Genomic DNA, 26,887 nt, shown 5'->3' with positions numbered 1-26,887 from the left:
GCAGGGAGGATACTTTGAAGTACCTCATGTCAGATTCCGAAGGGACTTTTTTTATTTTTCTTTTTTTAGTTTAGTTTATTTATTATTATTATATTTTTTTTTATTTTTTTATTTTTATTTTAAAAAAAAAATCAAAGTCACTCACGTGACTCTATCTTTTCTTTTTTTTTTATTTTATTTTTTATTCTTTTTATTATTCATTTTGTTTTTATTTATTTATCCTTTTGTCAAATCTTTTTCTCCAAGTCTCAGCTGCAGGGGCATTTTGGTCATTTGTTTGTACCAGAGAAACCCTAGTTTGTCACTATAAAAACCCTATCAATCATTGGGAAATGGGCCAGAAAAAATCACTGTTCACGTCAGAGTCAAATCAGTCCCCCAAACCACACAAACACTCATTTCCTACTTTTCCAACCCTTTTTCAGATCAAACACTAAAATTACAAAGAAATAACATGAACTCATGAAGAACATTCATAGATTCATCAAAATCCAGCAACACAAGACTTAAACAACAACCTCAAACCATTCATACAACCACAAATCATCATCATCCCAAACAAGCCAAAACCGAACCGGACCGTAGCAAAAGCTAGGAGAGGAGGCGAACCGGAGCAAGGAGCCAATCGAACCGGAAAAGAGGAGGAGGCCGAACCGGAAAAGCTAGGAAAGGAGGTGAACCGGAAACGCAAACGGAACCGCACCGGAAAAAGAGGTAAAATTTTCATATCTTCATTTGTAGATCTAGGATTTTTGGTGCATGTTTTCGAAATTTTGAGTTTAGATTCGAGTAGAGGAAGGGAAGAGGAGTATTTTGATGTAAAAATTTCGAAAAAAAAAAAGCAAAAAAAAACTCCGGCGCGGCGGCGCTCCGGCCGGCCACCACGCCGGAGCAGCTCCGGCCGCCCCTCCCCCACCTTCTTCTCCGGCGAGCTTTGTAGAGAGAAGGGGGAGCTTCTCTCTCTAGTTTTTTTTTAGAGAGAGGATTTGTGTGATTTGTGTTTTTTTTTTTTTTGTTAAAACCTTTTTATAGTGCTTCTTTTTTGGTTTGATCTTGTGCACATGCGCATACTGCAATTCAGTGCTCCATCGCGTTACAGCCTTTGGATCTGGATCATTCCTTGATCTGAGGGCTCCTGTGTATCTTGATTTTGGATCAAGTGGATTTTCTTTCTGCGTGAGTATAGTGTGGTTTCTGTTTGGACCATCAGATCGTTGATCTGACGGTCACTGTGTTTTCAGTATAATCCCTTTGTTTCTATGTTGTTTTTGTGACCGTTGGATCTTAGATCCTATGGCTATGATGAATCCAGGGGTTTGAACTTGGACCATTGATTTAATCCAATGGTCCAGAATTAATCCTGCTGAGCCAATTTGTTTTTTTATTTTTATTTGTTATTGTTTTTACTTTTTAAATGCTGTTTTTTTTCTTTTTGACATTTTTATGTTTAGAAAAAAATTCCAAAAAATGTTTTTCTCACTATTTTTAATTTTTCTATCATTGTTAAAAATCCATCCTTTTTTTCCCTTTTAATTGGTTTTTTTTTATTTCTTATATGATGATCTTAAATTTTTTATTATCTTAATTCTTGCTTATTATTTCTTATGTCCCATTCATCATAATATTCCTTGTGATCACTAACCATTTAATTTTTGTCTTAAATCATAGCATGCATATTTAATTTTCTCATTATTTTATTTTGTCATTGACTTAGTATGTATAAATAGGGAATTGATGTAATTTTATTTCTTGCATTTTATTTTGGCATAAAGGCCTTAGGGTTGTATTTAGGAATTGATGTAATAATGTAGGTAACACAAGCACCGACACATGCACCGACACTACCACATTTTATTTACCGCTTTCCGTTAGTTTTTACGACGTTACGTTAGTTTTTACTGTTAGTTTAGAAAAATCATTTTCTCAAAAAAGTCAAATATGCAAAACTTCAAAAATTATTTTCTTAATAACTGTTTTCCTTTATTTTCTTAATCAAATTCTCAATCAATTTTAATTCAACTTCAATCATTTTCAAAATTTAAAATCAATCAACCTCACTTGTTTTCTTATCTCATGCCTTGAGGCCTCTTTCTCTTCTTAAAACCCATTTTCAAAAAATCTTAAAATCAACCTAACCCACCAAAGAAATTTTTGAGTGGAACTACGTCGGTTTTGATCCCTTCCCCAAAAAGGGTACGTAGGCAGAGGACTCGTCCTTCCAAATCAAATAAAAATAACCAAAAACATACTTCTTCTCCCTCCATTCTTTCACTTAGACATTAGGCAATAATTTTTTCAAATAAACAAGTAGCTTAGCACAAGATAATCTAGGTAAGAGGTTCCTACGGAATACCGTAGATGCTTAGGGTGCTAGCACCTTCCCTTCGCATAACCAACCCCCGAATCCAAAGTCTCGATAAGGGTTTTTACTCATTTTTTCCCTTCCCAAGAATAAAAATCGAGAGTTCAAAGATTGACGATTCAAATCAATTAAATGGTTTGATATCCGAAAATCGCGAGCACAGAAATGGCGACTTCACTGGGGACTTAGATCCTATGCGGGTTAAACCCACCTCACTTTCTTTATTTTGTGCTTTATTATTTGTTTATGCTTTGTAAATATTTTGCTTACATGTTTGCTTTATTACGTGAGTGGTGCGATAAGCTCTACACCCGAGCTTGAGGGAAACTTAAGATAGGACGGTGGTATAATCATAGTTCCATGCCAAGAGTACTCTTCGGTATTGGCACATGTGATAACCCCACTCAACGGAGGGATCTTGGAAGTATATGTTGTCAACGTGAGTACTCATGTTTGGCATGCTATTTTCAAGTGACCTTTGAAGTTGAGGACCTTTAGTCACCTGTAACCCATCTTGGCCTTTTAGGAACGTAGTGCGGTGGCTAATCGAGAGTACTCTTGAATTAGTTGATACGCGATACTACACCCAAACGAGACTTTCCGACGAATATAATTGGAATGGGAGTACTCCCGTCACCCGATAAATATTCGGAAGTGGTTAAAGACTTTGGGAACTTGGTAGAACCCTTGTTACAAGTGCAATCTAAAAAACCTTAGTCCTTACCAAATGGCGTTATTACCCTTTGACTCCAACATATGAATTTAACCTCATCATGCATACATGCATCCATCCATAAATATTTTTTCCATTCATCATTTTTTTTTGAAGGACTTATAAAAGCTTTGTTGTAAACATTGTAGACATGAGGAACCTTAGGCAGTATAGTTTCAGGAAGCCAGATCTCTTGAGTTTGAGGAAGCTAGGGAAGAAAGTGGTTTGTATGGACGATTTCTACAAGCAACATGGAAATTTGATGGGTGTTGTTAAGACAGATATTGACGAAGGGCTTCTCAACGCTTTTGTTCAGTTCTATGACCCGGGCTACCATTGCTTTACTTTTCAAGATTACCAGATTCTCCCCACCTTGGAGGAGTACTCTTGTTGGATTAATCTACCAGTGTTGGACAAAGTACCTTTCAGTGGCCTCGAGGAAATCCCCAAGCACTCAACCATTGCCGCAGCTCTCCATCTTGAAACGGACGAAGTGAAAGCACATCTCATCACTAAGGGAAAACTTTTGGGTTTCTCCACCGATTTTCTTTACGAAAGGACCACATTCTTTGACAAAATGGGGGTTGCCTATGCCTTTAACTCCATCCTTGCCTTGCTTATTTATGGCCTCGTACTCTTCCCTAGCCTCGACAACTTTGTGGACATTAAAGCCATTCAAATTTTCTTGTCAAGGAACCCTGTCCCTACCTTATTAGGTGATACTTACCTCTCCATCCATAGGCGCACCCAGGCTGGTCGTGGAACTATCCTTTGTTGTGCACAATTGCTATATCGATGGATCACCTCGCACTTACCCCGAACTCCTCGCTTCACCACCAATCCAGAAAACCTTCTTTGGTCCAAAAGACTCATGTCCCTGACTCCAACCGAGGTAGTGTGGTACGATCGGGTTTATGACAAAGGAACTATTATTGACAGTTGTGGGAAATTTGCCAATGTACCACTTCTTGGTATAGAAGGAGGAATTAGCTACAATCCTACGCTTGCCAGACGTCAGTTCGGATATCCCATGGAAGGGAAGCCGCTCAGCATCTATCTAGAGAATGTGTATTACCTCAACGTAGATGACAGTAAAGGCATGAGAGAGCAGGTTGTGCGAGCTTGGCACACCATTCGTAGAAGAGACAAGAGCCAGTTAGGGAGGAAGACAGGAGCCGTTCATGAATCATATACTCAGTGGGTGATAGATAGAGCTGTTCAAATTGGGATGCCTTACAAGATATCAAGATTTGTATCTGCAATCACTCCAGCACCACCCCTACCTATGACCTTTGACACCGAGAAGGAATACCAAGAGCGTTTAGTTGAGGCGGAACGTGAAGTACAAAAGTGGAAAGGGGAGTATCAGAAAAAGGATCAGGAATATGAGGCTGTGATGGCCCTACTAGAGCAAGAAGCTTATGATAGCCACAAGAAAGATGTGATAATCGCCCAGCTGAAAAAGAGTATCAAGGAGAAAGATGTCGCGCTTGATCAAATTCCCGGGCGGAAGAAGAAACGTATGGATCTCTTTGATGGGCCGCATTCTGATTTTGAGGAGTAGCTCGGTTCAGAGGCTTGAGAGTCTTTCAGTTTGTTTTGATGTTTTTTGGTGTAGTTACGGAGTCTATCCCTTGGCTTTGTTGTTAGAAAGGGAATTATCTTGTTTTATTTTGAAAGTTTATCCCTTGGCTTTGTTGTTAGAAAGGGAATTATCTTGTTTTTCTTTGAAAGTTTATCCCTTGGCTTTGTTGTTAGAAAGGGAATTATCTTGTAATCAACTTTGTTTTTTTTTTTATGATTTGTTTAGGTTGGTATGTTTACAAAACTGCTTTTATAGGTCCTTCAATAAAAATAAAATAAATATATATAAAAATTGCATATTTTGGCATATAGCATATCATGCATCATATTGCATTCATAAAAAGTATCAAAATCCAAGTCTCATACTCTCCTCATTTCTGCCTCAGAAAAGCAAAGTGGCCCGGCGTATTCAGTACAAACCCGCTCGCATTCACAACACTCGAGCTCATATCAAGAAAAGGATGTTAGCGGCAGAACAGGAAAACGCTCAGCTCAGAGAGGAACTGGTTAACCTCAAGGGGGAGATGGAAAGAATGGCACTTATGATGGAAACTATGATGGCTGAGAGAGAGCAAGCAGCAATCTCCAATTCAGCTCCTGTTGTGGTTGTCACAGCTGCACCTGAGGGTCCCCCGCAACCATCTCCGACTACTACTACAACTATCGGCCTCACCCAGCCTCTGATAACTGATTTTTCTTCTGGTAATATGGCAACTATGGGCAACTCAGGCTTCCGTCCTCTTGGCCCCCAGGGTCCCTTTGCTACTCCTCAATATTCCATGCCTTCAGGCTACCCTTGGGGCATGCCGATTGCAACTAACGGGGTTTTTGGTCCAGGCGCTACTGAAATGCCTTTCGCACAGGGTCAACAGACTTCGGCACATTTCCAGATGAGTCAACCGATTCCTCAAGCTACCATGACTCAAGCAGGTCCTACTGTGCATGTTGGGCCACAACATGAAGAGCAGATTTATCACTCTGACAGTATAATGGGGGATGATAAAGCAATCGATTGGGAAGAAAGGTTCGGTGCTCTAGAGAAGAAGATGAGTAATATGCGGGGAAAGGAAACAGTCGTCCAAAGCATATATGACCTTTGCTTGGTACCAGATGTAAACATACCTCCAAAGTTCAAGATGCCTGTATTTGAGAAATATCAAGGGGACACGTGTCCACAAAATCATCTAACTATGTATATTAGCAAGATGATAGCTTACAAGAATAATGTTCCCTTACTCATTCACTGCTTCCAGGATAGTTTGACTGGTCCGGCACATACCTGGTTCATGGGATTGAAAGGAGTCACTACTTTTGAACAGTTGGCTGAGGCCTTCATGCAACAGTACAAATATAATACCTATCTGGCGCCAAGTCGCAAGGAGTTGCAGTCCTTAACCCAGAAAGATAAAGAATCGTTCAAAGAATACGCACAACGCTTCATTCAAAAAGCTGCTCAGATTCGTCCTCCCTTGGATGAGAGGGAACTTTCAGATTTGTTCTATGAAACCCTGAGCCCTTGTTATTCAGAAAAGATGATTGTCTGTGCATCACAGAAGTTCACTGACTTGGTGGAAACAGGAATGCGTATCGAGGAGTGGGCTCGTAAGGGAGCAGCTGTTTCGGGAAGTTCTTCAGGTGGTTCTTCAGGAGTTTCGTCCAGTGGTAATAAGAAATTTGGGAATGGTTACCCAAAGAGGAATGCTCAAGAGGTTGGCATGGTGGCTCATGGAGGACCTCAGCCCGTGTACCCTAATCACCCCTTTGTTGCCAATATCACCCCACAAATGACCGCACCCCAGAACCCAAACTATCAACCACCAAGACCTCAAGGGCCTTCATTATACTATCCCCCACTATATCAACAACCATATAACCCACAACAACTCTCTCAACCACCCTACCATCCTCAACAACCCTACTATCCTCAACAACCATACCAACAAAGGCCATATAACCCCCCACAACAACAACCCCGTCCTCAAGCTCCCTACAACCAGCAAAATCAAAAACAACAATTTGACCCCTTGCCAATGACCTATGGAGCATTGCTCCCTTCTTTACTTGCACAGAATCTGGTCCAAACAATACCACCTCCTCGCATTCCGGACCCTCTCCCACGCTGGTACCGTCCGGACCTTCATTGTATTTACCATCAAGGGGCACCAGGCCACGATGTGGAGCGTTGTTTTGCTCTTAAGAAAGAGGTTCAGAAACTGATAAATAGTAAAGAGTTAACCTTCACCGACCCTGATGCTGTAGCTCAGAACAATCCTCTGCCTACTCATGGGCCTGCTGTTAATATGATTCAAGACGATCAGGAAGAGGCTCGCATTCTCTCTGTAGGTGATATCAAGACTCCTCTGGTACCGATACATGTGAAAATGTGTAAAGCAACTCTCTTCAACCACAATCATGAAGCTTGTGACATATGTTCGATGGATCCTCGTGGATGTATACAAGTCCAGAATGATGTGCAGGGTCTCCTAAATAGAAGAGAACTTGTGGTTACAAGGGAACCCGAGAGCAAGGACGTCTGCGTTGTCACTCCGGTATTCAGAGCCAGGAGGCCGCTGGTGATAAACCCTAACAGTACAAAGCCCGTTGGTACTCCCTTGGTAATCTGTGTGCCTAGGCCCACGCCTACTACTGCTCAGAAAGCTGTACCCTACAAGTATGAAGGCACGATTCTAGAGCCCGGAAGTGAGACAACTTCACCTGTTGCTGTGGATAATATCGCAGAGAATAGCCGGATTTTGAGGAGTGGCCGCATTTTTCCTACGGTGGGTCCGAAGAGTGTTAGTGTTCCGGTCGATGAGCCAGTAAAAGAGCGAAACGCCGGTAAAGGTAAAGCTGGGGAGCAGGCCAAAGAGTTTGACTTTGAGGATGCCGATGAAGTCTTGAAGCTGATCAAGAAGAGTGAATACAGGGTGGTGGACCAGCTGTTACAAACTCCTGCGAAGATTTCCATCATGGCCCTGTTATCAAGTTCTGGTGCTCATCGGGATGCCCTGAGGAAAGTACTAGACCAGGCATTTGTGGATTATGATGTAACTCTGGGTCAATTCGAAAGCATTGTGGGGAATGTGACCGTATGTAACAGTCTGACTTTCAGTGATGAAGATCTCCCGGCGGAGGGGAATAAGCATAATCAAGCATTATTCATCTCTGTACTTTGCAGAACGGACTCGTTATCCAACGTCCTGATAGATACCGGCTCTGCACTTAATGTGATGCCCAAGTCAACTTTCGACCAATTGGCATACTCCGAGGCTCCTTTGAGACTTAGCAAGGTGACGGTAAGGGCCTTCGATGGAACTAGGAGATCGGTGTATGGTGAGGTAGATTTACCAATTTCGGTCGGCCCACATGAATTTCAGGTTACTTTCCAAGTCATGGAAATCCAGGCTTCTTTCAGCTGTTTGCTCGGCAGACCATGGATTCATGACGCTGGGGCTGTGACATCTACTCTCCATCAGAAATTGAAGTTTGTAAGTCGTGGAAAGTTGATCACTGTGAGTGGCGAATCGGCCTTTTTAATCAGCAATTTGTCTGCTTTCTCTGTTATCGGTGGTAGTAGTTCGGACGGGCCATCATTCCAAGGGTTCTCTGCCGAAGAAAGTGTCGGTAAGATTGAGACTTGTATGGCTTCGTTGAAGGATGCCCGGAGAGTAATTCAGGAAGGCAAAACCGAAGGCTGGGGTCAGCTAGTGGAGTTGCCAGAAAACAAGCGTAAGGAGGGAATTGGTTTCCTTAACAGTAAGCCTGGGATGTTCGACCCTACCAGAGGTTCTTTCCACAGTGCTGGTTTCATTCATGATTCATCAGAGACCAATGCAATTTTAGATGATGCACCTGGAGGAGTGACACCGGTCTTTGTGACGCCTGGAGGAGCTTGCTGCAACTGGATTGCTGTTGACATTCCTTCTGTGACACCCCGCTCTAAGTAATGTGTTTGTCTTGTCTTTTGTTGTTTTTTTTGTTTTTTTAAGAAAACTCCTTTCGTTCTGCCCAAGGCGAAAGTGAAATCATGTAGGGCTTTGTTTTGCTTCTAGTACTTTTATTACAAATAAAAATCGTCGTTTCTATCACGGCTTTTATTACTTTTTATTTTTTGTTGCTTTTTCTGGAAAAAATGGTAATACAAAAAATCCAAAAAAAAAATCATTCTCTTTTTCTTTTAAATTTCAAAACCAAAGGTCTGCATTTACTCATTAAAATCAATCATGAATCATGTGCAGACTGAACATAAGTGAATCCGTTGAACACAGTGACCCCATGCTTTCTCCCAACTTTGAGGTCCCGGTTTACGAGGCTGTGGCAGAGGAGGATGAGGAGATCCCGAATGAGATCAAATGGATGTTGGAACAAGAAAGGAAGACAATTCAACCTCATCAGGAGGAGATAGAAATCATCAATCTGGGTACTGAGGAAGACAAGAAAGAAATCAAGATTGGGGCATCGTTGGATGTATCTGTCAAGAAAAGAGTAATTGAGCTTATCAGAGAATATGTTGATATATTCGCATGGTCATACAAAGACATGCCGGGTCTAGACCCTGATGTCGTTGAACACAGACTACCGTTGAAGCCTGAGTGTCCTCCGGTAAAACAGAAATTGAGAAGATCTCATCCTGATATGGCCCTCAAGATCAAAGAGGAAGTGCGAAAGCAAATTGATGCAGGTTTCCTAGTCACATCAGAGTATCCTCAATGGTTGGCCAACATAGTGCCTGTTCCAAAGAAAGATGGTAAAGTCAGAATGTGTGTTGATTATCGGGACTTGAACAAGGCTAGTCCGAAGGATAATTTTCCTTTGCCTCACATTGATGTATTGGTTGATAACACTGCTAAGTGCAAGGTTTTCTCCTTCATGGACGGTTTCTCCGGCTACAATCAGATCAGGATGGCTCCTGAGGATAGAGAAAAGACGTCTTTCATCACGCCCTGGGGTGCTTTCTGTTATGTGGTGATGCCATTTGGTTTGATAAATGCTGGTGCCACTTACCAGAGGGGTATGACCAAAATCTTTCATGATATGATTCACAAAGAAATTGAGGTCTACGTAGATGATATGATTGTTAAGTCTGGCACAGAAGAAGAACATGTTGAGTATTTGTTGAAGATGTTTCAGCGGTTGAGAAAGTACAAACTCCGGTTGAATCCTAACAAATGTACGTTCGGTGTTAGATCTGGTAAACTCCTAGGCTTTATCGTCAGTCAAAAGGGTATTGAAGTTGATCCCGACAAGGTCAGAGCCATCAGAGAAATGCCTGTTCCAAAGACAGAGAAGCAAGTAAGAGGTTTTCTTGGTAGACTCAACTATATCTCCAGATTTATCTCTCACATGACCGCCACATGTGGACCAATTTTCAAGTTACTCCGCAAGGATCAAGGGGTGAAGTGGAATGATGATTGTCAGAAGGCTTTTGATCAAATCAAAGAATATCTGTTAGAACCTCCAATTCTTGTTCCTCCAGTTGACGGAAGACCTTTGATCATGTATTTAACAGTACTAGAAGATTCCATGGGCTGTGTTTTGGGTCAACAAGACGAAACCGGAAAGAAAGAGCACGCTATCTACTATTTGAGTAAGAAGTTCACTGATTGTGAGTCCCGATATTCTGTACTTGAGAAAACTTGTTGTGCTTTAACTTGGGCTGCCAAGCGTCTCCGTCATTATATGATTAATCATACAACTTGGTTGATATCCAAGATGGATCCTATCAAGTACATATTTGAGAAGCCAGCTTTAACTGGAAGGATTGCTCGCTGGCAGATGTTATTGTCCGAGTATGATATCGAGTATCGCACTCAGAAAGCAGTCAAAGGTAGCATCTTGGCAGAACATTTGGCTCATCAACCAATCGAAGACTATCAACCGATCAAATTTGACTTCCCAGATGAAGAGGTTATGTATCTAAAAGCAAAAGATTGTGACGAACCAGTGTTCGGTGAAGGTCCTGATCCTGAATCCGAATGGGGTTTGATATTTGATGGAGCCGTTAATGTCTATGGTAGTGGAATTGGTGCAGTTCTCATTACCCCTAAGGGTACTCACATCCCTTTTACTGCAAGGATTCGATTTGATTGTACAAACAACATCGCAGAATATGAAGCTTGCATCATGGGTATCGAAGAAGCCATCGACTTGAGGATCAAGAAAATTGTCATCTATGGAGATTCAGCTCTCGTGATTAACCAGATCAAAGGAGAATGGGAAACTCGCCATCCTGGTTTGATTCCCTACAGAGATTATGCGAGACGATTGCTGACTTTCTTCAACAAAGTAGAGTTACACCATGTGCCCCGTGATGAGAATCAAATGGCGGATGCTTTAGCTACTCTATCCTCAATGATCAATGTGAACGGTCACAATACTGTGCCAGTAATCAATGTCCAATTTCTCGACCGACCAGCTTATGTGTTTGTAGCTGAAGCAATTGATGATGACAAGCCATGGTATCATGATATCCAAGTTTTCCTTCAAACTCAAAAGTACCCACCTGGGGCATCCAACAAGGACAAGAAAACATTGAGAAAATTGTCAAGCCGTTTCTTCCTTAACGAAGACGTTTTGTATAAAAGGAACTTTGATAGGGTCCTACTTAGATGTGTGGATAAGCATGAAGCAGAAAAATTGATGTGCGAGATTCATGAAGGCTCTTTCGGAACTCACTCATGTGGGCACGCCATGGCGAAGAAGATATTAAGAGCTGGGTACTACTGGATAACAATGCACGCTGATTGCTACAATCATGCCAAGAGATGCCACAAATGTCAAATCTATGCTGACAAGATTCATATACCACCATCTATGCTCAATGTCATCTCGTCCCCGTGGCCCTTCTCTATGTGGGGCATTGACATGATTGGTCGGATTGAACCAAAGGCTTCCAATGGGCATCGCTTCATATTAGTGGCTATCGATTATTTCACCAAGTGGGTTGAAGCAGCATCTTACGCCAATGTGACCAAGCAGGTAGTGGTCAGATTTATCAAGAACAACCTCATCAGCCGCTACGGTGTTCCCAACAGAATCATCACAGACAATGGCACAAATCTGAATAACAACATGATGAAAGAGTTGTGCGATGACTTCAAGATTCAACATCACAATTCTTCTCCTTACAGACCACAGATGAATGGGGCAGTTGAAGCTGCAAACAAGAACATCAAGAAGATCATACAGAAGATGGTAGTTACTTATAAGGACTGGCATGAAATGTTACCCTACGCTTTGTATGGATACCGTACCTCAGTGCGAACCTCGACAGGGGCAACCCCTTTCTCTTTGGTATATGGTATGGAGGCTGTACTACCTGTAGAGGTTGAGATCCCTTCTTTAAGAGTCTTGATGGAAGCTGAATTGTCTGAAGCTGAATGGTGCCAGAGCAGGTACGACCAGTTGAATTTGATTGAGGAAAAACGTATGGCTGCTTTGTGTCATGGACAGTTATATCAGTCAAGGATGAAACAAGCATTCGATAAAGGAGTCCATCCCCGCGAATTCAAGGAAGGAGATCTTGTGCTCAAATGTATCAAATCCTTTCAACCAGATCCTAGGGGCAAATGGACGCCAAGCTATGAAGGTCCCTACGTGGTGAAGAGAGCTTTCTCTGGTGGTGCTTTAATTCTTACGAATATGGATGGAGAGGAGTTACCTCGTCCTGTGAATTCTGATGCAGTCAAGAAATACTTTGTCTAAATATATAAAAGAACAGCTCGGTAGGTCGAAAACCTGAAAGGGCGGCTTAAACCAAAAATGAGCGTCTCGGTGGATCGAAAACCCGAAAGGGCGGTCCAGGCAAAAATTAGAGACAAAAAAAAAAAAAAAAAAAAAAAAAAAAAAAAAAGGGGAAATTATCCTGATAGATCGAAAACCCGCAAGGGCGATCTATGCAAAAATTAAGGATCGAGACAAGTAACTGCATCAGATGAAACATCACTTGCCCGAGACACCTTGACTGTCAGAAGTTCTCTAATGTTGAAGCATCCAAACTGTGGAATTCAAAGTGGTCAAGAAGTATAGCGGTTATTGTGTTCAATGTACCTATCCCATATAATTACCATATTCCAACTCTTTGTAATCTGTGGTGCCATGCCTTTAGCCGGTCACCATTTCTATTAAATCAATTTGAGCATGTGCCCCTTTGTTGGAATTCTTGTTTATTCTATGTGCAAAAAAAATCTTTCTTTCGTTTTTAATATTAGTATTTGAAGCAAAAATTTTGAAAAAACTTTTCTAAAAGATTTTATGTTTTTTTCCAAAAAAAAAAAAAAAAAAAAAAAAAAAAAAAAAAAAAAAATGACAAACATACTATCTTTAAAAACATGTATCACATAAGTATGTGTCAACAGTTTGTCCGAAACAAGCAGGTTCAACAAAGAAGAAATAGTCATTGCAAAGAAAAAAAAAAAAAAAAAAAAAAAGAGAAAAAAAGCGCCCTGGTGGATCGAAAACCCAAAAGGGCGATCCAGGTAAAAATTAGGGGCATACAAAAAGAGAAAAAGAAAAATGTCTCCCCGGTGGATTGAAAATCCGAAAGGACGATCCAGGCAAAAGTTAGGGATTTCAAAAAAAAAATATATACAAAAAGCAATGACTATTCAAACATGAAAATACGGTGTTGCATTGGTGGAATGGCGACTTCTACCCCATTTGGTGAGGACTTATCCCAGCAGTATGTTTAAGGGCTGTACCCTAACAATGGTTGATTCATCTCCGTGACTTTATCCCCGGTGAAGGCTTTGAGTGTTCGTACAGTAATGCCGGGCCATTCTCCTCGTAGACCTGCCCAGTCCTGCCTCAACAATCTTACCATTACACCATCATATGAGTCTCATACATATTCATTCATTCATGCATACATAGCACGCATATAAACATCATCCATACATAGTTGCATTTTTACCCAATATTTTGCTTCATTATCCCCCAGTGTGTCTAACTCCAAAATGTCATCAAATCAAACATGCGGCAGGTCTCACCAGTAATCAGTCTATACAATTCCCCTTGGTCTTCAGACAAATTCCTTGTTCCCCTCAACTTTATCCTTATCAAGTCACTCCCCTGATACCAAGCTTTACATTGTCTTTACTTTCACCGGAGGCTTTGCTTTTAGCAAATGCTAATGGTCTGTCTTGCCTTTATTTTTTACCGTGTGTGCGCTATCCCACAATGTTAGCAAATCCTGTCGGTCCATCATGTCTTTACATTCGCCACTCGTCGGCCAATCATGTCTTTACTTTCGCCACTCGTCGGCAAATCATGTCTTTAATTTCGCCACTCGTCGGCTAAATCATGTCTTTACTTTCGCCACTCGTCGGCCAATCATGTCTTTACTTTCGCCACTCGTCGGCCAATCATGTCTTTACTTTCGCCACTCGTCGGCAAATCATGTCTTTAATTTCGCCACTCGTCGGCAATCAATCATGTCTTTACATTCGCCACTCGTCGGCAATCAATCATGTCTTTACATTAGCCACTCGTCGGCAATCAATCATGTTTTTACTTTCGCCACTCGTCGGCCAATCATGTCTTCACTTTCGCCTTGAAACAATGTCATTTATACCTACCTATCATTTCTTTCCCCAGTGATACCTATCCATTTGTCTCCCAGTCAGTATATGCATCATCTTTACCTTCATACTTACATCATATTTAGTCGTATTGTCACATTCTTCAGCATCACACCTCTGGCGTTTCAAAGGGTCCAAAATTGGCGTTTTTATATATTTAAGTCTCTCCGACACTTTGGTTTAAAAAGTTCTCTTTTAAAATCTTTGTGACGAAGAAACTTAAATAGGGGCATCTGTCATACCCCAATTTTGGACCGTTTAAAACCTCTTGTCCGTATTTTAAAATTGTTCACGTTCCCTTTTTTTCGTTGTTTTTACCATTTAAAGTTCGTGTTTTTTTTGTCTTTAGTCATTCAAAAAAGTTTTTTTTACGTTAAATCAACGTTCGCGTTTCACGACGTTTAAAAACGTCTCACTTTCATTTTTACGACGCATAGTTTTTTTTATCGTAACGATCACGTCAAAAAAGAGAAGGCCTGATCGCATTTTAAAAGGCGTTTTTTTTATTAATCATTTCAAACAAAATTTCGGCAGGGAGGATACTTTGAAGTACCTCATGTCAGATTCCGAAGGGACTTTTTTTATTTTTCTTTTTTTAGTTTAGTTTATTTATTATTATTATATTTTTTTTTATTTTTTTATTTTTATTTTAAAAAAAAATCAAAGTCACTCACGTGACTCTATCTTTTCTTTTTTTTTTATTTTATTTTTATTCTTTTTATTATTCATTTTGTTTTTATTTATTTATCCTTTTGTCAAATCTTTTTCTCCAAGTCTCAGCTGCAGGGGCATTTTGGTCATTTGTTTGTACCAGAGAAACCCTAGTTTGTCACTATAAAAACCCTATCAATCATTGGGAAATGGGCCAGAAAAAATCACTGTTCACGTCAGAGTCAAATCAGTCCCCCAAACCACACAAACACTCATTTCCTACTTTTCCAACCCTTTTTCAGATCAAACACTAAAATTACAAAGAAATAACATGAACTCATGAAGAACATTCATAGATTCATCAAAATCCAGCAACACAAGACTTAAACAACAACCTCAAACCATTCATACAACCACAAATCATCATCATCCCAAACAAGCCAAAACCGAACCGGACCGTAGCAAAAGCTAGGAGAGGAGGCGAACCGGAGCAAGGAGCCAATCGAACCGGAAAAGAGGAGGAGGCCGAACCGGAAAAGCTAGGAAAGGAGGTGAACCGGAAACGCAAACGGAACCGCACCGGAAAAAGAGGTAAAATTTTCATATCTTCATTTGTAGATCTAGGATTTTTGGTGCATGTTTTCGAAATTTTGAGTTTAGATTCGAGTAGAGGAAGGGAAGAGGAGTATTTTGATGTAAAAATTTCGAAAAAAAAAAAGCAAAAAAAAACTCCGGCGCGGCGGCGCTCCGGCCGGCCACCACGCCGGAGCAGCTCCGGCCGCCCCTCCCCCACCTTCTTCTCCGGCGAGCTTTGTAGAGAGAAGGGGGAGCTTCTCTCTCTAGTTTTTTTTTAGAGAGAGGATTTGTGTGATTTGTGTTTTTTTTTTTTTTTGTTAAAACCTTTTTATAGTGCTTCTTTTTTGGTTTGATCTTGTGCACATGCGCATACTGCAATTCAGTGCTCCATCGCGTTACAGCCTTTGGATCTGGATCATTCCTTGATCTGAGGGCTCCTGTGTATCTTGATTTTGGATCAAGTGGATTTTCTTTCTGCGTGAGTATAGTGTGGTTTCTGTTTGGACCATCAGATCGTTGATCTGACGGTCACTGTGTTTTCAGTATAATCCCTTTGTTTCTATGTTGTTTTTGTGACCGTTGGATCTTAGATCCTATGGCTATGATGAATCCAGGGGTTTGAACTTGGACCATTGATTTAATCCAATGGTCCAGAATTAATCCTGCTGAGCCAATTTGTTTTTTTATTTTTATTTGTTATTGTTTTTACTTTTTAAATGCTGTTTTTTTTCTTTTTGACATTTTTATGTTTAGAAAAAAATTCCAAAAAATGTTTTTCTCACTATTTTTAATTTTTCTATCATTGTTAAAAATCCATCCTTTTTTTCCCTTTTAATTGGTTTTTTTTTTATTTCTTATATGATGATCTTAAATTTTTTATTATCTTAATTCTTGCTTATTATTTCTTATGTCCCATTCATCATAATATTCCTTGTGATCACTAACCATTTAATTTTTGTCTTAAATCATAGCATGCATATTTAATTTTCTCATTATTTTATTTTGTCATTGACTTAGTATGTATAAATAGGGAATTGATGTAATTTTATTTCTTGCATTTTATTTTGGCATAAAGGCCTTAGGGTTGTATTTAGGAATTGATGTAATAATGTAGGTAACACAAGCACCGACACATGCACCGACACTACCACATTTTATTTACCGCTTTCCGTTAGTTTTTACGACGTTACGTTAGTTTTTACTGTTAGTTTAGAAAAATCATTTTCTCAAAAAAGTCAAATATGCAAAACTTCAAAAATTATTTTCTTAATAACTGTTTTCCTTTATTTTCTTAATCAAATTCTCAATCAATTTTAATTCAACTTCAATCATTTTCAAAATTTAAAATCAATCAACCTCACTTGTTTTCTTATCTCATGCCTTGAGGCCTCTTTCTCTTCTTAAAACCCATTTTCAAAAAATCTTAAAATCAACCTAACCCACCAAAGAAATTTTTGAGTGGAACTACGTCGGTTTTGATCCCTTCCCCAAAAAGGGTACGTAGGCAGAGGACTCGTCCTTCCAAATCAAATAAAAATAACCAAAAACATACTTCTTCTCCCTCCATTCTTTCACTTAGACATTAGGCAATAATTTTTTCAAATAAACAAGTAGCTTAGCACAAGATAATCTAGGTAAGAGGTTCCTACGGAATACCGTAGATGCTTAGGGTGCTAGCACCTTCCCTTCGCATAACCAACCCCCGAATCCAAAGTCTCGATAAGGGTTTTTACTCATTTTTTCCCTTCCCAAGAATAAAAATCGAGAGTTCAAAGATTGACGATTCAAATCAATTAAATGGTTTGATATCCGAAAATCGCGAGCACAAAGTGTCATTTTTAATTTAATTTTTCCTTTTTTAGATATCTTAGCCAGTGTCTGAGGGCACCGGTTAATAAAACCAAAAAAAAATAAGAAGGAAGAATTAGGGGAGAAAGATATTTGCAATTTGCAGGCTTAAAGAAGGTTGCTCTTTGCGAACCCTATATTTGCTAAAAAAATCAAATTATTGTTGGCTAGGCGTTAGTTTAACCATTGTACGCTCACACAACGGTAGTTAAGTACCGTTCAACACTTTTTAGATTGCTACAATAACATTAAAAATGGGTTTAACCGATTTAAAGGTCTCCAAACAGCAATTAACTATCATTGAGAGTATTTTCACAAGCAAACAGTAGGTGTGAAAAGATAAAGTCCTTACAAAACACTCACTGATCCTAAACACTTATTCAACCCAAACACTTACTAGGCATCCTTCAAAGTTTTGTTTATGAAAACACACTCAGTAGACATGCTTCAAAGTTTTGTTTGTGAAAATCTCTACTTCCTTAAGAATAGATTCTTTATTGCCAAACTATGATAATTTCTTACAGTTAGGTACATCAACTTTGCACACAATGACCAATTCCAAACATAATCTAGGTAAGAATTTCTAAACGGAAAAACAGAAGAATTTCTGAACTGAAAAACAGAGATGTAGAGTTTATAAGCTTTTTAACCTTTGCAAAAAACAAACCAACCCAAACCAAACCAAACCAAACCGCATTAGTTTGAATTAGTTTTATTAAAAGAGCCAACCAAACCATATGTTTTTATATCTTGCGGGACAGATGAATTTTAGCCTTGAAATCAAACCAAACCGCGAACACCCTTGCACATGGTGCAGGTAGAAAAGAAGTATATAAACATGGCACATGATATGACACAGTAACACTGGAAATTACAAGAGCGTAGCATTGGATACAACACCTACTGAGAAGATTAAATGTAAATAAACACAAAGTGCACAGATAAACACCCACGTGGAAGGAAAAATAATCGATCATTATCTCAGTTCATCTGCATTCATATTCAATGAATGAGAGTCACCAACAAATGTTTGGGATGTGCCTAAGATGATGGGTTTGATTGTCTACTTTTGACAATCAATGTTTATCATTCAAGCATACCACATTTCAATTCTACCTTAACCTGACCTGATAGCGATACTCTAGGGCACGGTTTAAAGTTCCAGGGGATCACATTGAACCTTATTCTGAAATGGACAACAATTCAATACACTACTAACTTGAATTTCAATGTTTTATAGAGATTTGTGAAATTATCACAACAGAACATATGATTTAAATATCCATATCCACAATTCACAAACACGACATCATCCAAGAGTATCCTTCGTGTGAGACAGTCACACATATTTAGGAGAGTTCTATATCCTAACATTCTAACTCTTACAATGGTTCTCTTTTCTGGATCATCCAATGTGAGACACACACATTTAAAGAATTTAAAGAACATGCAAACACTTGTGGAACCAGAAAAATTACCTCTTCTACCTCTTGCAATCACAGGCACACACAATTACACATGTAAAAACAATACTTCATGAACAAATCAACCCTAGTTGCCTGACATATGCTACAATGTCTTGTACAATGCTAGAGGTGGAGCCGGAGAGACTTGGTGCTGGGGAAAAGCAAATACAACATAAAAGATTTTATAATTTTCTTTCATTATCTGAAAACAAAAATTTATTTTGTTGGCGCCATCAAATAAACTACATGCAAAAATTACAAAATTGCAGGGTATCATGCCAAGACCATGTTTCCCAAAATCATGTGCCTCTGAACTGCTCATTACATCAGTTGACTACAATAGTGATTGTTCAGGTTTAGGTTTGATTGATAGTGTCTTTCACTCAATCAGTACGTCAAATAGATTGCAGTAAGCATTATTTATAGACATGGGAGAAGTCTATTTCTTTATATTTGACTAAAGATTCACAGTTGAACTCTTAAAGTTTGTTCTAGAACAGAATGGCTTCTTCCTTCCTAACCAGAACTCAAACATTTAGAAGCAATTCTTTGAAAAAACCACATAGATAATCATTTATGTAGGGAACCAACAACTAAATAATATTTAGAACGTAAATAAAACAGTTTAAATCACAAAAGAGGACACGCCAAGCGCATATTAAATTAAAGCAACATTTATCCTTCTGATCTTATTCGATCCAAACCGCTCCCTACTATATGTTACACCTTGCACAGGTGAAAACACACACAACCAGCATTCAACTGCTAATGAGCGACAAAAAATTGTCATCTTTGTCATTCTAGACTGATAAAATAACTTCAATGACATTTTCTATTTTTGTTTCCTATTCAAGAACAATCTTTTCTACGTTGCCCATTTGGATTAGTCTGATGGTGTTGGCTTGGGACCTTGACGTGTGCAATTGGGTGGGCTAGTTTAGCTTCTTAAAAAAAAAAATCGTTTCTACATTGAACTAAATGTATTCCTTTTTCCCTCGGCATGAAAAACAAGCTCCAATTACACACTAAATAAGGTTTGATTATTTAGTAAAATAATAACACCATCATCTACTTCCTTATTTCACAACAATCAAAATTTGAAACATAGATAACTTCGATAGAACTTCTAGAGTAATAAAATTACTTCAATAACATATTTCCTAATCAAGAATAATCTTGTCTGCATTGAATTATATGCATTTCTTTCCTTCAGTAAGAAAAGCCAGTATAAATACAAAACAAACAAGCAAGTGGAGATTTTACATAGTGTCCAATCCCACACTAACGGCATCTTTGATATCACGGACAATTCGTCAGAATCACGGTGAGCCACCTTGATTCGGGCAAACTTCCAAGTGATACGAAACATGTGGTAAACAGGATGATTATTCAGTAAGAAACCAAAACCAACATTTACTTCCAGATTTCACAACACTCAAAATTCAAACTTGATACAAAAAGGAACAAAGGATTAGATACACATATATGTTCAGAATATTCAGAATCAGATCTCATCATACAAATCAACCCAAAGAAATATCCAATTTGAATAACCAAACATTCCCTAAAACCACACCCAAGGTTAGCTACATAACATTGATCCAAACTGTTTCACGCAAAATTAAAATCATAAACAAACATAACTAAGTTAATTCATTGATCCACTTGAACAAAACATAACATCACAAATTAAACAGAGAAAATACCGAAACACGAGAAAAATATAAAAAGCGATTGCATTTTCAGGATCCATCTTCACTTGGCGACCATTCTTGCGATGAAATCTTCATAACGAATCTTCCCATCAGACCCAACATCAACTTCCCTAATCCATTCATCAAACTCAGCAGGCTCAAGCTTCTCACCAATACTCGTCAAAATATGACGAAGTTCATTCACAGAAACAAATCCAGTTGCATCTTTATCGAGAACTTTGAACGCATCCCTTAGTTGACGATCGAACGGTTCAGGTTTCATGTGTTTGGACATGAGATCGAGAAAGCGAGAGAAATCGAAAGGGGAGGTTAGATTCTCTTCGGCGACGATGGATTTGAGCTGGGCTTGGGTCGGGTTACCGCCGAGAGAACGCATGAGGATTCCAAGCTCCGATGGTGCGATATTGCCGTCGTTGTCGGTGTCGAATAGTGTGAATGCTTCTTTCATTGATGAGATTTGATCGTCGCTTAGATCCTTACCCATTTTCGTTTGATTTCGGGTTTGAGATTTTTTGTTTTCTCGTTTATATTACAAACACTGTGAAATGAAATTGAAAATGTTTTTCTCCTTCTTTTTCACTCCCTCCTCAGAATCTCAGATTGATGATTATGGTAGTGTTAGCTTTGTTTGTTTGGTACTTGTGATTTGTTTTTATTTTTGTTTATTATTATTGGACTTTTACGACGTCGTTAGGTACGTTTTTGAATTTTTGGACGGTTATTGAGTTTAGAGCGTTGATTATTTGGGCCTAAGCCCATTAAAAAAGAGGGATCGGTGTGTGTGGGGACGGGTGCGTGAAGTAGGTTGTGGGTTAATTATTTATGTGAGAAAGTGAAATGGTAGACTACTGGGAACTCAAGTTATATTTAATCTCTGCACCTGTGTTCAGTTCAGTTTATGTTTGACCCATCGATGTCACACATGGAAAATAATAGTAAGACAATAAATACAAAAGATATTATTTGAACAATCATTTTTGAACAAACAAAAGAAATGTAAGTATTAGTATGAAAATCTAAGATAATCTATGCGTTTCAAAATACATGTTCAATTTTTGCAATGTGCACTATTTACTTGACTTACTTTGACCATATTTTTTAACTAATGAATAAATACAAATATTAGCATGTAAGATGTTGTTTGATTTGTCGCGACAAATATTTTCAAAATATTAAATTTTTTTAATTTTTTACTTTAGATAATTAAAGATATTAACAGTCAAAATTATACATTAACCTATATAAAGTGGTTGACTTGAACATGTATTTTGAAATGGATGGAGTATAAGGAAAGAGAGAGTAACACGGTGAAAGTATGATAGATAGTATCATTACAAATTTTATTTCTCAAAATACAAAAGAAAACAATCATTTTTCAAAAAAGAAAGGTAGTATTGTGTTGGCTACTAAAAAGAAAGGTAGTGTTGTTGTTTTTAAAAAAACTAAATTAACTCATTCAAATTGACATAAGAGATAATCGAATTCAAGAAGAAACATATTTCTAAACCTCAAACCAATATCACCAGGTCAACCCAAATAGATTCATTTGTTGTTAGATATTCCTAATCAAATTAACATTCTATTTAGAACCCTTAATTATTTATGAGAAAGTTTAATGAAAAGAATTATATATCATTTTTATATATTAAAGAAACAATTAATTATACATGAACAAAAAAACAAATGGTACCATTAGATTCCCTAAAAAATATTGTACGGTTAGACTTTTTTGGATATTATAAAACAATAAATATTTAGATAAAAAAAATGATAAATTTAATGATTATTTGTTTTAGTAAGTGCAAAAAAGAAAGAAAAACCAAAATTAAAAAAAGAATAGAGGGAGTAAAATCTAGAAACCATGCTAGATAGACAATAGTACTAGTAGTAGGCGTAGCTCAATAGAAAGTTGATGATTAAAAAGTGAAAATGAAATACTAGTACTAGTCAAAGAATGTAGGTCCACAACATGACACATCTCTATTCATGCATTAACTAATTCCACCAATCTTTTCCGCAAAGGGTGGCACTTGCAGCTATTCCCACCCAACACCAAAGTTATCATAAACTCCCATTTCCCCCCCCAAAACCTACTCAAAGTCAAGAAATAGTGATGCAATGTGAACCAAACCTACTTTCTGTCTTTCTGTCAGCAACTCATAAAGTTAATTCAATTAATTATCCACCTCTTTTTGAAAAAATGCTTATCCTTTTACTTACCTTTCTTCTCTATCTAAATCTTTCCACATACTAACAAAATCACACACCATTAAGTCTCAAAACAAAGTTCTAACAAGGTAGTGATCATTAATCATTAATCAAACAATATGTTACATGACAACCTTAAACCACAGATAGCTTATTTAACATAAAACCTCAAAAAGGGTGTATCTCTTTTTTTAGCTTTTGTTCAAGAATTCATAATTCAGACATGAACTCCTTCCATCTCCTCTTTTCTATGTTTTTTTTCATTGCCTTTTCAATTTCACAAACTGTTCTTGGAAATGCAGAGCTAAGAGCTTTGATGGATTTGAAAGCCTCTCTTGATCCAGAGGGAAAGATTCTTACCTCATGGATCGGTGATGGTAATCCATGCAGTGGTTCATTTGAAGGGATTGCTTGCAATGAACATTGGAAAGTGGCTAATATCTCTTTGCAGGGAAAGGGACTTTTTGGATCATTATCTTCATCTGTAGCTGAACTCAAATGCTTGTCAGGGTTATACTTGCATTATAACAATCTTTCTGGTGAGATACCATCACAGATTTCAAATCTTACTGAACTTGTTGATCTCTATCTTGATGTTAATAGTCTTTCTGGAAGAATTCCTCCTGAGATTGGCAACATGGCTAGTCTCCAAGGTATGTATTTATAATTGTATATAGTACCGTTTTTTAGTATCAAGTTGTTAACAGTTGTTTAATTTTGCAAGCACTTGTGAGTGTCAACAAGACCATATATTATATATAGTGTGGCACGAATAGTAGATACAAGGAATCCATTAAGCATTTGATCAAAGAGATTTGATCATTGATTGGTGCCTATGAATAAATATATGATAAAGATGTTAAATCCTCAAATAGATATCAATTATCTCGTGAGATTAGTCTTTGCTGTTGCGTAAAGATATATTCTAATTTCCACAAAAAAAAATCATGTAGATCATAAAGAAGAGCTTTATTGCTGTGTTGGATTTGAATAGATTTTGAAATCTCACGTGTCTTTGTGCATTGTACCCTTTTGATGGGCTCAGGGGGTTTTCAATCCAGGTTCAATTTTTACGGTGCGTATGTTTGGTTGTGTGGCGACAAATTGATTTTGAATTGTTTATGCAGTACTTCAGTTGGGAGATAATCAATTGGTAGGGAATATACCTACACAGATGGGTTCCTTAAAGCAACTTACAACTCTTGCTTTGCAATATAACAAGTTAACTGGTCAAATTCCTCTTAGCTTAGGGAACTTGGAAAATCTAAGCAGGCTAAATTTGAGCTTCAACAATTTCAGTGGTGCTATTCCAGCAACTCTAGCCAATATTGCACATTTGGAAGTTCTAGACATCCAAAACAATTCTTTGTCGGGAACTGTTCCTTCTGGTACGCCTAATGCCTCGCCGACTTTCCAATTTTTTTCGGCATTCTTCTTTGTGCATTATAGTTTAAATCCGCAGTAACATTTTGTTTTGAAATTGAAAATGAAGTGTTGCAGAGACTTGGGGAAGGATTCCAAGGGGCAAACAACCAAGGTTTATGTGGAGTAGGGATTTCTACTTTGAGAGCTTGCAACAAAGAACCAGATTTAAACGTCAGCAACATTGATACCTCGGATCAAGACCACCTCAAAAATAGTAATCCTGCAACGCCTCGCCCGGAGCCTGCGAATTTCCAAATGCATTGTAACCAGAAACATTGCTCAAAATCAAGAAGTGTTCCTACAAGTGTCATCACAGCGAGTGTTATAGCCATCATCACACTCACAATCATAGGTGCTGGATTATTTACATTCGTCAAATACCGCCGTCGAAAGCAGAAAATTTCATCCAACTCTTCTGAAGGGAAACTTAGTCCTCAGCAACCTAAAGAGTTATACCAAAAAAGTCCATCTACACTTGTTAATCTTGACTATTATAATGGATGTTATCCAATGCCTGATGATCAAAATGCCGGTGGATTATCAAATGAATATCTAAACCAGTTTAGGTTTAATGTAGATGAAGTCGAATCTGCAACACAGTATTTTTCAGAAGTGAATTTATTGCGTAAGAGCAAATTCTCGGCAACGTATAAGGGAGTTCTCAGAGATGGTTCTCTTGTGGCTATTACAAGCATTAACATGTCATGCTGCAAAACTGAGGAAGCCGAATTTGTAAAGGGATTGAGCTTATTAACCTCACTTAGACATGAAAACGTTGTCAAGCTAAGAGGTTTCTGTTGCTCAAGTAGTAGAGGTGAATGTTACCTTATCAACGACTTTGCTATGATGGGTGACCTGTCCCAATATCTTGACATAGAAGATAGAAGTGGCCATTTGCTTGACTGGTCCAAGAGGGTTACTATCATCAAGGGCATTGCAAAGGGTAAGCTATTCATAATTGATGATATTTTCTTTAGAAATCTATGGTACAAATGAAAGAAGTTTCCAAAAAAAGTTTCAGCAATGTCCTTTCTGAAACTGAATCACATCTGACAAAATTTCAGATATAATCATAATTGGCCCCTTGCTGTTTTTTTATAGTCCTTCCTGTTGAAATTAGTCTCTGCAATATATGTGTAATATTCACTTTAGTCTTTATGTAGTATGTATTGGTGGGACTAAATATTTTAGGGACTGAAAAAAAGTAAGGACTTTAGGCCAAAAATTGCATATCTGCAAGGATTACAAACACTAAATATGTTTTACAGGAACTAGAAGCAAAAAGTTGCATATTTGTATGGACCAAAAACATTCAAACCTAATATCCATTTTCTTTCTGTTTGATACTTTCTATTCCTTTATGATCAGGTATAGGATATCTGCACAGCAATGAAGCAAGCAAACCTACGATAGTACACCAGAATATTTCAGTGGAGAATGTTCTCCTTGACAAAGATTTTAATCCTTTGATCATGAATGCGGGACTTCCCAAGCTTCTTGCAGACGATGTAGTTTTCTCGGCTCTAAAAGTAAGTGCTGCAATGGGATACCTAGCTCCCGAATACATTACTACGGGACGCTTTACCGAGAAGAGCGACATATACGCATTTGGAGTTATTGTACTTCAAGTTTTATCTGGCAAGACAGCGATAGGCGGTTCAATCCGGACGGCATTTCAATCTTTCAAATTTGATGATTGCATCGACACAAATCTTAAGGGAAGATATTCTAATTCTGAAGCAAGCATTCTTACAAAGCTTGGAATGCAATGTATCCATGAGAGCCCCGATGAAAGACCAAACATGGTGGATGTGATTCAGGAGCTAAGTGTGTTTCCGGCTCATTCATTATGATCTACTAATTCTAATTGCTAGGTTTCATCCATTGCTGTTATTTATTCCATGAGCATGTAATAAAGTTATCTAAGTTAGTGATTGCCAAATAATTGTAAATTTCACTAGAAGCCTTTTATTCAGTCAGTCATATAAAAACTTTTACAACATACACATGTTTATTTGTATAACTGTTGTTGAAAAATATGAAAGTAAGAAAGCATTAGTAATGAGTGGATGGGGAGAACTTCCAAAACAGACTATAAGTGTAAACAGAGGTCACACCAGAGTTTAGCCCACATCGACCAGTGCATGTGTGAAATAAAATTGTTAATAATATAAAATGAATAGAGACTTCCACCATTCAATTCACGCAGCCGTGTGATGAGCTCAAAGCAAACTATTCTTTCGCCTTTTACTAAAGAATACCATGGACTCGTCACCGTTAACGGCATATGCCAATTTTTCAGTAATAGTAAGCACTTTTATTTCAAAAAAAGTTCAAACTTTTTTAATCAATTTATGCAATTGAGGAACAAACTTCTAGTTAAAACCTTGATTGGGCTTAAAATTGTATACCATGCTTTGTATTTCAGCGAAATCAAATCCGTTTTCTCTCCCTGGGACTAATATCCACACTCAAAGATATACAATGTCGGAAATTGTGTTAAAATAACACAGATGCTTTTAGAAATTACTTCCAACTCTCAATTTTGTACTGGCTTTTAGAAATTGTGGCCAAACACCCTGGGAGTTTCTTTCCACCTAGCTATGTGGTTCTGTGTTTGTAGTCATAATTGATCTTGAGGTGTAAAATTGATTGACGTGTTTGAATTTGAGATTTATAACTTGAGTTTAAACGTGATTTTTATACCTGTTCAATTCACTTTCATGAAAATGTATATAAACATAAAACTTTCAACATTCATC

The 26,887-nt window shown here is 38.1% G+C and overlaps 3 protein-coding genes and 1 non-coding gene across 4 annotated transcripts; 3 read left to right on the top strand and 1 right to left on the bottom strand.

The window, feature by feature from the left end:
* Positions 1 to 354: 354 nt before the first annotated feature.
* LOC112421802 (uncharacterized) lies at positions 355 to 12,129 on the top strand. The gene is made up of 6 exons (XM_039834371.1): positions 355 to 714; positions 5,045 to 8,601; positions 8,897 to 9,766; positions 9,875 to 11,596; positions 11,693 to 12,052; positions 12,111 to 12,129. The coding sequence occupies exons 2-6, from the start codon at positions 5,120 to 5,122 to the stop codon at positions 12,127 to 12,129; spliced, it is 6,453 nt and encodes a 2,150-aa protein (XP_039690305.1). The 5' UTR covers positions 355 to 714; positions 5,045 to 5,119.
* An 8,072-nt stretch (positions 12,130 to 20,201) lies between these two features.
* On the bottom strand, positions 20,202 to 21,130 carry LOC11429162 (probable calcium-binding protein CML13). Its single transcript, XM_003611196.4, has one exon. It carries the CDS (start codon positions 20,974 to 20,976, stop codon positions 20,533 to 20,535), a length of 444 nt encoding a protein of 147 aa, XP_003611244.1. The 5' UTR covers positions 20,977 to 21,130; the 3' UTR covers positions 20,202 to 20,532.
* A 1,392-nt stretch (positions 21,131 to 22,522) lies between these two features.
* Positions 22,523 to 26,187, top strand: LOC11436824 (LRR receptor-like serine/threonine-protein kinase GSO2). The gene is made up of 4 exons (XM_003611195.4): positions 22,523 to 23,353; positions 23,828 to 24,088; positions 24,193 to 25,068; positions 25,494 to 26,187. The coding sequence occupies exons 1-4, from the start codon at positions 22,924 to 22,926 to the stop codon at positions 25,976 to 25,978; spliced, it is 2,052 nt and encodes a 683-aa protein (XP_003611243.1). The 5' UTR covers positions 22,523 to 22,923; the 3' UTR covers positions 25,979 to 26,187.
* A 145-nt stretch (positions 26,188 to 26,332) lies between these two features.
* On the top strand, positions 26,333 to 26,448 carry LOC112422344 (U5 spliceosomal RNA). Its single transcript, XR_003012706.1, has one exon. It is a non-coding gene; the product is annotated as a U5 spliceosomal RNA (small nuclear RNA).
* The last annotated feature ends 439 nt before the right edge of the window (positions 26,449 to 26,887 follow it).

Source organism: Medicago truncatula, chromosome 5, assembly GCF_003473485.1.
Source record: "Medicago truncatula cultivar Jemalong A17 chromosome 5, MtrunA17r5.0-ANR, whole genome shotgun sequence".
Taxonomy (NCBI): domain Eukaryota; kingdom Viridiplantae; phylum Streptophyta; class Magnoliopsida; order Fabales; family Fabaceae; genus Medicago; species Medicago truncatula.
The sequence above is the reverse complement of the archived record's forward strand: the minus strand, read 5'-3'. Positions and strand labels throughout refer to the sequence as shown.